This window comes from Dipodomys spectabilis, unplaced genomic scaffold, assembly GCF_019054845.1.
Source record: "Dipodomys spectabilis isolate Male_0828 unplaced genomic scaffold, ASM1905484v1 ptg000234l, whole genome shotgun sequence".
NCBI classification, from domain to species: domain Eukaryota; kingdom Metazoa; phylum Chordata; class Mammalia; order Rodentia; family Heteromyidae; genus Dipodomys; species Dipodomys spectabilis.
This window is the reverse complement of record NW_024870911.1, coordinates 8,341,026-8,352,173: the sequence shown is the minus strand read 5'-3', so window position 1 is coordinate 8,352,173 and position 11,148 is coordinate 8,341,026. Positions and strand designations below refer to the sequence as shown.

The 11,148-nt window shown below is 39.0% G+C and overlaps 1 protein-coding gene across 1 annotated transcript; it reads right to left on the bottom strand.

Moving 5' to 3' along the window:
- Positions 1-6,295: 6,295 nt before the first annotated feature.
- LOC122124195 (cytochrome c, somatic-like) lies at positions 6,296-6,846 on the bottom strand. Its single transcript, XM_042698905.1, has one exon. It carries the CDS (start codon positions 6,783-6,785, stop codon positions 6,468-6,470), a length of 318 nt encoding a protein of 105 aa, XP_042554839.1. The 5' UTR covers positions 6,786-6,846; the 3' UTR covers positions 6,296-6,467.
- Positions 6,847-11,148: the final 4,302 nt, after the last annotated feature.

The window sequence follows — 11,148 nt, the reverse complement described above, 5'->3', positions numbered from 1 at the left end:
GACTCTCAATTCGTACTCTCTTGAACAATGTTGGGCTGAACACCCTGTGTATACTTCTTTTTGGCTTCTGCAAAAACCTCTTTGAGGTTTTGTGTTTTATTTACTTGGGGTCATAAACCCCCTGGAGATCTAAGAGAACATAGGATCTCTCCCTTCCAAATTCTACATATTCTTTTTGTGTGTGTGTGTGATTCATAGATGTCCTTCTGGAGATGACCCTTGGACCTGCTGTGGATCTGTGGATTCTAAATCAAGAAACTTTAGGGTTAATTTCAAAACGTGTGAACTTTTAATGACTTTCAATTTTATATTGATTTCTCACTGTGTACAGCACCCATGTGTCCCTTTGCCTTTTATAAATTAAAAAGTTTCACTAAGTAACTGTTTTCATGAGGCAAAAAGAAGAAAAACTGCATTTGAGCATTTAGTTCCTCCATTCAACAAGAAGATATTAGGTAGGAGTCATATGCTAGGCCTGGCGCTAGGAGCTCAGGATATGTAGATGAATGAGACTCGATCCTTTCTTTCAAGGAATTCAGTGTATAAAGGAGACAGACATTAAAACAAATCATTGTGAGGCAGGGAGAGATTTCAGTCTGCTCTAAGGAGTAACACAATTGTAAACGTGTGAAGCAGCATTGTGTGCTTACGGAACTTGAAGGGTCAGAAGGAAAGATCTATACTCTCTCTAAGGTGCAGGATAGAAACTGCTTCTTCCTTCAACCCTTACAACAACCCACCCATCTGAATCTTACCTATACTGTCCCAATGTTTATTTTACTTCTTAGGAAGACTCAAGACTAATGTAAAAGTCAACTATCTCTAGGATAACTTAAGGAAATGTAGGCAGCCAAAGGACATAAAAAAACACTCAAAGCACAGCACATCAAGCTGTATACATAGCTATATGTGTGTGTGTGTATACATACATTAATTTCTGCAGATTTACAAATAGGTTGCCCTAGTGATTAAATCATCTCAGTAGATTAAAAAAAAAACAGGCAAGCTACAGACTAAGTTTCTATGTAGATAAGTAGTTGCTTCATGTCCAGTAGTATGTATTATTATTGTAATAATAAATCATTAGACATCTAAGACACTTTTGTGGTGTGTGTGTGTGTGTGTGTGTGTGTGTGTGTGTGTGTACATGCACACGCCATACTTTAATGACCTTTTGGCTCAGATTTACTCAGTAGTTTAGTGCCCAGGGATCTCTTCAATAGTTTGATTTCCTTTTTAATTAGGCAAATCTTACCAATCTGTTGATTTTCATGTTATTTTGGTCCTCTAGCCATATCCATCTCTCTCATCTGTCACACTCCTATGTCTGTATTTTTCTTTTTTCCTAAGATTATAATTGCCTATCACTGGTAAAGTTTTCTGGATCTCCACATATAGAAGAATCTTTGGCTTCTGTGTTCCCCAGTCCAAGCCATGGGGTTTCCAGGACCCAAGTAGAAGACCATCCTTTGCTAAGGTCTTCACCTATATTTGGGAAAGGAAGCTTTTAATGCATGGTTGTCCTCAAGATAGGTTTATTTTTAAAAGAAAAATGTTTGGAGTATACACTCTTCATTCAAAATGAAAGTAATTGTTGATGCACAAAAATATGTTTTAATGCTTCTATTAATTATTTATAGATGTGACTCACTGGCATCTGCAACAAACCATTCAAGCTATTAAGAATAGGTTAAGTGGCATTTAAATAATACAACAAGAATTGTTATCACATCTGTCAGCAATGCTGTCCAGGCTTTTTCTAAGACTTCTTCAGGGTACAAACAGAGACATGAAAAATTTCTCCAGTATTTTTCACTTATCAGTGCTGTTGAAGATATACTACTTTTTAAAATTTAAACTACCATTTACTTTCTTTTAAAAAAAGAATTAGTTATTGAGACAGGGTCTCACTATGTAACCCAAGGCAGTCCTTGACATTCACTCCGATTCCTCCACTTTCCACACTCAACTTCCCTTAACTCTCTTTTGAAATTTATTTATTTTTGGGCTGGGAAGGTGGCTTAGTGGTAGAGCGCTTGCCTTGCATGCCTGAGGCCCTGGGTTCGATTCCTCAGCACCACATAAGCTAAAAGAAAAAAAAAGTCAGAAGTGGCTTTGTGGCTCAAGTGGTAGAGTGCTAGCCTTGAGCTGAAGAGCTGAGGGACAGTGCCCAGGCCCAGAGTTCAGGCCCCACGACCGGACCCAAAAAGAAAAAAAAATTTATTTATTTTTGTTTTTTTTTTACTGTTGTTATTAAGTAGTTGTACAAAGAGGTTACCGTTCCATAGGTCAGGTTATAATACTTGTTTTTATTTTATTTTATTTAAAAAATTTTTTTTTTCATTGTAAAGATACTATACAGAGGGTTACAGTTACATGAGTGAGGTAATGAGTACACTTTCTATTGAGCATTGTTACCCCCTCCATTGTTTTCCCCCTACCATCCCCTCCCCTCCCTCCCTCCCTTCCCCAGGTTCTTTTTTTTTTTTTTGATTGTGATTAAGTGATTACATAATTTCCTGAATTTCACAGTATTGTGGAATAATGATGCTCATTTAAAGTCACAAATTCATTCTAACTTTCCTGGAGCAAATTGTCTATCACAGTCTATAACATATAACGGTGTATACATATACACCATACATGTGATCAGCAGCATGGGGATATTTAGTAGTGGTTCAACCAGATGAGTGGGAGTTCTTTGTTTTTTAAGTCCTGTTAATTTTGTCGTATCACCTAACATTTTGGATTTAGCATCCACTTATCAGGGAGACCATGTACCGTTTGTCTCTTTGCTCTTGGCTTACCTCGCTCAACATGATTCCTTCTAGCTCCATCCATTTCCCTGCAAATGCCATTATTTTGTCATTTCTAATGGATGCATAATATTCCATTGTGTATAGATACCACAATTTTTGGATCCATTCATCTGTAGTGGGGCATCTGGGTTGTTTCCATATCCTAGCTATTGTGAACAGTGCTGCAATAAACATGGAGGTGCACGTGTCCTTAATACTTCTTTTTTTAAAAATACATTTTTATTGTAAAAATACTGTACAGAGGAGTTACAGTTACATAAGCAAGGTAATAAGTACATTTCCTATCAAGCATTGTTACCTCCTCCTTTGTTTTTGTTTTCCCTTCCCTTCCTTTCCCTCCCACCTCCACAACTACACTTCCCCCTCCTCCCTCCCAGTATAATACTTCTTGATCAGTGTCACCTCTTCCTTTTTCTCCCTCCCCCCCATCTCTATTCTCAAGTTTCATATCTAATTTTTTTTTATTGTGAAAATACCGTAGAAAGGGGTTACAATTACATGGGCAAGATAATGAGCACACTTCTCATCAAGCATTGTTGCCTCCTCCTTTGTTTCCCCTTCCCATCCCTTCCCATCCCCCCACCCCCCACCCTTATGCCAAAGTTGTAAAGTTCATTTTCGACATAACATCTTGTACATCTCATTGTTGCAATGGGTCCACCTGTATCCCTATTTAAACAATTTGTTTTTTCCCTTCCCCTCAACAAATTATACCAACATCAAATACAGTGAAAACGGGTTATACCGTGGGGGAGGGACATACAAAGCAACAAAGAAATATCTTATAAATATGTTAGAAACAATCGCAAGAAAGAAAAAACATTTGAATCCTTATCTTGGGGTTCATTTCGCTTAACATCAACTTATCTGACCATTTCTGCTTGTCTCAGACATATCTAATTTTTTACATAATGTACATTGAATATAATGACTACATTTGCTCACCCTTCCACCCTCCATTCCTATGCTCCTCCCCTTGATTTACCCCTCAAAATATGTTTTCACTTTCTGGTGTTCATTTTGATGAACAGTACTTTATCAATTTCCCTTAACTTTTTATATTTCATTCATGTATTGGGTTTTCCAACCCAATTACATGGCTCACACCAATAGCCAGAAATCGTTTTAGGTTCAAATAATAAATTGTGTTTTATAATTAACATGATGCTCATCCAAAAAATGAGGATTACAGTAGGGGTGTCATTGGTTACAAACAATAGCAGCAACAATTGCTAACATTATCTGAGTAGTTTCCTCATGCCAGACACCATGGTGTATGAACTCATTTACTCTTCCTCCAACTCTGTGGGGTAGTAACGTGCTTATTTATACAAGGAGGGCAAGGAACATCTGAATGAGGCTCTCAGGTTACATAGGGATCAAGTGGCAAGGATAGGGAGATGGATTTCCAAGCCTGGATTCTTGATCATTGTGCTACATTGCCCCACAGGTAAAATGGTGCTTACCCCATCTCCCGGCAGAGATAAGTAGGAACTCATGAACATTGCAAAGTAAAAGCTAGAGCATATGGGCTGAGTATTTTATACCACTAGAGTTGAGTGCTGGCTGGCGGTGGCACCTCTTTTCTTTCTATATATTGTTTTATTGTTATTTTAAAGGCGATATACGCCGAAGGGTTATAGTTACATAAATGAGGTAATAAGTACTTTCTTTCCTTTCTTCCTTCCTTCCTTCCTTCCATCCTTCCTTCCTTCCTTCCTTCCTTTCTTTTGTCAGTTAGGGGGCTTGAACTCTGGGCTTGGGCACTGTCACTGAGCTCTTCAGCTCAAGGCAAATGCTCTACCACTTGAGCCACAGTGCCACTTCTGGATTTCTTGTGATTAGTTGGAGACAAGAGTCTCATGGACTTTCCGCCCTGGCTGGTTTTGAACCAGGATCCTCAGATTTCAGCCTCTTGAATAACTAGGATTACAGGCATGAGCCACTGGTGCCCGGCATAAGTACATTTCTTTTTGGACAATGTCACCCCTTCCCTCTCAAGCTCTCTCCCAGATTTTCCTTCCTGTATCCACCCACAAGTTGTATAGTTTTTTTCTTTCTTTCTTTTGTATAGTCCATTTTCTACAGAGTGTCTAGTGAGTACCACTGCTGCATTTGTTCACCCTTTGTCCATTTCGATGTCCCCCTTACCCTCTCAAAGACAGATAAATGAATAAACAAGACAAAGACAGCAACAGAATAAAACCTCTTGTTTCTCTTTCTTGGTGTAGCACCTCTTAACACTTAAAGCTGCTATTCCAGACAGGAACTCTACCACTGAACAAAGCCCCAACCCTGAGTTGTGACTAATCTAACAAACTTCCACATCCCTTCCTTTCTCCTTTTCCTGAGTGCCTTAAACCTCTGACTTCAAGAGAGAGCATGTTAGTGGAAGGGTTCAACTCTTTACCACTCAAGTGACCCTGAGCAATTCACACCTGCCTTCTTTCCTATAAAAAGAAGCAGTAGCACCTGCACCAGCATGGACAACAGGAGGAATGGGAGGGTTCCATCGAACACTGAAGCACAGAGGCAGGCAAACAGGAAATTCAGACTGAGAGTACAGAGATTGGCCAACAGTGACCAGAACCGAGAGCCGTGCCTTAGTTGCCTCTAATGCATTCCATCTTGCCAGTTCCCCATGAAGATGGAAATTAGTATCAGGATTTCACTGACTATCACTACTTGTTGCTTACATACTTACGTTTGAAATTCTCTCTGTAGAAAATTGCATACTGTTCTCATTGCTTTCCCATGTAAGAATTTTACTGTTTTTTTTTGGTTGTGTTTTCATCTTGTTGATGTGTTGTAGATATCTTTTTTTTTCATGTAATATTTATTTTTAATTATCTTAAGTCTTATGGCCACATAATTTACAAATTATCTCCTCTACATGAAACCCTTTCTCTTAAGAAGCTGGCAAAAAGCACCACTATCAATCACACATACACAGTAGTTCCACAATTTTGTGTTTCTGAACAGCTGCATAAAGAAAATCCAGAATTATAACTTCGTCTTAGTAAAGAATTCAAAAATAAAGTCCGTATTGTATCTTATCAATCACTTTTAAAAGCATCAGTACTTATAGACCAACTATAAAATGTGACAAGTGTTGAATATTCTTTGTTTGACATTTATACATAAGCCACACTAAAATGCCTTTCAATAAAGTAAAAGGCAGATCTCAGAGAAAGGGCATTCTAATTAAATTGGTATAGTCAGCACCAAAAATATAGACATTGTTCCTCATCTTCAGCCATTACCTTTAACAGGTTAGTGTTGCTTGATTCTGAGACAGTAAAGGGATTTCTTCAGTATTTAATGATGTTCTCATAATTCGCCATATAAATTTGAATAAAAAACCAATCTTTAACAGATTTGGAGACGGTATTATTCCCTACCTTGCTGAAAAATTGAACATTAGTAAGTCCAATCATATGACAGAAGGGGGGAAAAGTGACAGTATTTTTTTTTTTAAGATCATATTCACTTAGCCACAAGCCAGTTTTACTTAAATCAGGACTGTCCAAAAATATTCTGCCAGCCATTCATGATCTGAAATCTGATATTAGAGATCAATTGAATTATGGTACACATTGAAAAGCCATGAGACATTTGTTTAGCAGTAAATAACAAAGGCAGTGGCTATTACTCATTTGTAGCTTTTTTGAGATAAGCTAACAAATCTGCCCGTCCTCCCTTCTTCTGAATGCCAGTGAAGATCATTTTTGTTCGAGGGATGTACTTTTTGGGGTTCTCCAAATACTCCATCAGTGTATCCTCTCCCCAGGTGATGCCTTTGTTCTTGCTGGCATCTGTGTAAGTGAATCCAGCTGCTTGACCCGTCTTCCGACCAAACAGACCATGGAGATTAGGCCCAGTCTTGTGCTTGCCTCCTTTTTCAATGGTGTGGCACTGGGCGCACTTCTGAACAAAAATCTTCTTGCCTTTCTCAACATCACCCATTTTCAATTCGCTCTTTCCTCGTTATCACAGGAAGGATAACAGCTCCGCAGGCAGACGTCCCGCGCTCTCATGTTGTAGATATTAATTGTAACAATTCCTAAACAATTTGTGGAATAGAAAACACAATTAGTGCTGGTGCTCATCCTGTAATCCTAGCTACTCAGGGGGCTGAGATTCAGAGGATCATGATTTGAAGCCAGTCCAAGCAGAAGAGTCCACGAAACTCCATCTCCAAAAAAGCATCAAAAAGCCTAGCTGGAGATGTGCCGCAATGGTAGCGTGCCAGCTGAGCAAGCAAGCCAAACAAACCTGAGAACCTGAGCTCAACCTGAGTTTCATCACAACAAAAACAACAAAAAATCAAAATGAGAACCACGTTGGAAGGAAATTTTTAATATATAACACGTACCTTAAATATGTTTCTAAGAGAATTTCAATTTCTGGAACCTACCTTTAAGATAGATCATGAAGTACAGAAAAGCTTTTAGTACAAAATGTTCATTGTGATATTATTATTATGAGTAGTAGTAGTAGTATTTTTAAAAAACTGGTTTTCTTTTTTCGTTTTCTTTTGCTGGTTGTGGGGCCTGAACTCTGGGCCTGGGCCTTATCCCTGAGCGCTTCAGCTCAGACAAGCCCTCTACCACTTGAGCCACAGAGCCACTTTCTGAGATATTATTTTTAAATTATATTTTTATTAGCTTTATGTAGTTGCACAAATGAATTATCATTCAACAAATCATTTTGTAAGTACATCGTAGTTTGATTGATGTCATCTCTTTCAGCATAGTCTCCCACCCCTCCCAACCCATCTCCCCGTTGTGACATTATTTATAAGAATTTGGAAACAATTTAAATGTTCTACTAACTGGGAATGGTTAAGTACATAAAATGTTTCCCACATAATAGATTACTGTGCATTTAAAATTATGCTTATGAATAATTTATCATGGCATGAGGGGAATGCATATTCTGTAAGTACTTAGCAGAATCATTTTATATATAGTGTGATCACAACTAAGTACAAAATAGTTGTATGAACACAAATATTTGGAAAAATGTATACCAGAATTCTTCAGATGGTAATTGGTAAGGCGAAGAAGACTCTGGGATCTTTTCTGCCTTCTACTTTTATATTTTTTCAATTTGTTTTCCAATGAACATGTGGTCCTTTACAATGTTAAGAGACAAAGCAACCTTGATTTGAATAAAGACTGTTGCTAGTGTGGGCATTTCTGTCTGTTTTAGGCATGACCATCAACAAGATAGATTCCATCTGCGTGTGCTCCATAGAACACTGCTTCCCAAGGCTTCTGTCAATAATCTACTGTAGGTAACAATGGCAAATACAAATTGTCATATAGTGAGAGAGTATTACAGAAAATGGAAAGTCTACTACCTTCCATAAGAGATGGAAGTCTTTTTTTTCAGCCTCTTTAGCTAGCTAGTTTTCTTATGCAACTGAAAGTTTACACAACTTTTCAGGACTTCTTTTGTGTGAATAAGATACACTTGTATACATTGTGCACATTTATACATGCCATTATAAAGAGCAGATTAAAAGAGTAAAACCTACTATATTTCATTTTCTTTCGTTCTTTCTTTTTTTTGGGGGGGGGGGGTCTGGTCATGGGCCTGAACTCTGGGCCTGGGTGCTGTCCCTCAGCTCTTCAGCTCAAGGCTAGCGCTCTACCACTTGAGCCACAGCACCACTTCCGGCTTTTTTTTCCTGCTTATGTGGTGCTGAGGAATCGAACCCAGGGCCTCATGCATCCAAGGCAAGCGCTCTACCACTGAGCCACCTTCCCATCCCCTCATTTTTTTTCTTTCATTTTTTTCATTTCACCTCTTATTTTGGCAGTAATAACTAGGTTCCTGGTTTACCTAGGATCATCTTGGTTTGTACCAATATACTTATTAAAAAGTGTCCCCCCCTTTCTCACAGAATTATTATTATTATTTTTTTTGTCGGTCATGGGGTTCGAACTCAGGGATTGGGCACTGTCCCTGAGCTTTTGTGTACAAGGTTACTTACTGTTCCACCACTTTGAGCCATAGCTCCACTTCCTCTCAGAATTGTTTTGGTTTAGACAAGAAATTATGAGGTTATCCCCACATTATAAGACATGGGAATCCATTGGAGAGAATTGAGTGATAGCATCTAGACTCTGACTCTTGAGTGACCGTATGTTTGGCAGTGGGGCAGCTGGCTCCCAACAGTTAGCCGGCAGCACACAGAGAAGCAGCTGGCAGCCACACTTGGAAGGGACAGGAAGTATTACACTCACAGCAACCATTGGTCCATGGGCTGTGTTACTTTGTCTAATCAGTTGTTCATCTATTAGTTGATAGTGATTCTGGGAGCAGTGGCTCTACCTGAAGGCAGAAAAGAAAGTCTATCTACTTGATCTAAGATACCCAAGGCACACCTATCCCAGATCTTTTCCATCAGCCTGTTCTGGAGCTTGATATTTCCACCATTAGAATTACATTTCTAAAAACAATTAAAATTCTGTGTGGAGAGAGCAACACAAAAGCACTGGAGAAGCAACTCTTCTCAGGAATTAGAAGGAACCTGATGCTCATCCTTGCGGGGCCACTCTGGGCCAAGGACCTTCATTTTCTCAAAGGTTCAGTGACTTCAATAAGAAGAAGGAAATAAAATCTGCCCTGACGATCTGATGGGCTTATGGTGTGGATAAAATGGTTACTCTATGTGAACGTGCACTGCAAATACAAACACATTGCAAAATCTCACCATTAGCATATGGAGCTATTCAAATAAAACCATGTATTAGCTTGAGCTAACATCATTACCTTGGAATGCAATGAGCAAGTCCTGGGAATATGACACACACTGGGGAGATGTGGATGGGTGGTTATAAGGAGAGGACTGAGGCAGGCTGGCTGCTCATTGGAACTACCTGGAGAACTTTCCAGAAAAAAAAAACAACACAACAGATTAGTAGTCTCCATCTCAAAGCTTGGTATTCAATTGAGCACACACAGTGCAGAGTAAGTCAAGAAAGATGAGAGGGGAAGTTAATTGCAATACCAAAGGAGCCAGAGCGGGGTCTGAGCCTTGGGAGAGAGAATGGCAGAACTCTTACCACTCTGAATGTATTTCTCAGGGCTTCTCTTATTAGGAAATTATGGCACTAAAAGGAATTGCTAGTGTTTTGTTTCTTCCAAGTTATTCCTTCCTAGTCTTAGAAAATAAATTCCACGTGGGTGAAGATTGTTGATCCCTTACTTCATTGTTGAATTCCAGCACTTAGAACACCCCTCTTCACACAGAACCAGGGTAAAAGGTATTGAATAAATGAATACCATTTGCCTATGTCATCTCTTCTCCTCACTCATGTCTTTAATTTCAGGCTCACTCGTAGGGCATGAGTTGGGCCAGGTTTAGGAATGGGGTCTTGATCAAGGTGACAGAGTGGTAGCCCTATGTCGACTTGTGACACCTGCTATTTCTACCTCAGTTCTTTGTGGGCAACTTGTCAAGTTCTGTTGATAAGTTTAACATTTTAGTGCTTTTAAGCGCTATGACTATCCTACCAAGAGCAGAACTATGCTTCAAGTTGGGGTTTTAATTGTATATTTGGAAATAATGTAATAACAAGAGAATTAAAAAAAATTCTCTCTGCAGCTTTTTGCTAGCTCTGGGACATTGCAATATGATTATTTAAATAATACGCTTTGCTAATTAATTTTGTTTGTTACCTTTCTGATAGCCTTTGAATGAGAAGTGATTCAGATTTTATATATATATATATATAGAGAGAGAGAGAGAGAGTCAGTGATGGGTCTTGAACTCTGGGCTTGGGCACTGTCCCTGAGCTCTTCAGCTCAAGACTTTGCACTCTACCATTTGAGCCACAGCACCACTTCCGGTTTTCTGGTGGTTTATTGGAGATAAGAATCTCACGGACTTTCCTGCCTGGAGTTGGCTTTGAATCATAACTTTCAGGTCTCAGCCTCTTGAGTAGCCAGGATTACAGGCGTGAGCCCCCAGTGTCCAGCTTCAGATTGTACTTCATGTATCTTTTCTCTGCTATTACTTAACCCCCTGCCAGATGTGGAACACGCAAATTGTAGGTTGAGAGGAATGTTGGTTGAGCTCTTACTCTGTGTAGATGTTAGGAATTGAGTGTATGAAGATAATAAAGCAAATATTATATCAGACTCTGGTGAGATATAGAAATATGTATGTATGCAACTATGCATATTTAATGTACATGCATGGGTTGTTATTTTGATGCTTCAAAAGCAACTAATGGAATGCTCAGGCCAGAATGTTTGAGGTAGGAGTCCTCAAGGTTGCCCAGTACATGGAACTGATTACACTTTGGTTTTGGCT

Coding starts and splice junctions, on each gene's coding strand:
- LOC122124195 (XM_042698905.1), bottom strand. CDS start 6,785: ATGGGTGATGTTGAGAAAGGCAAGAAGATTTTTGTTCAGAAGTGCGCC.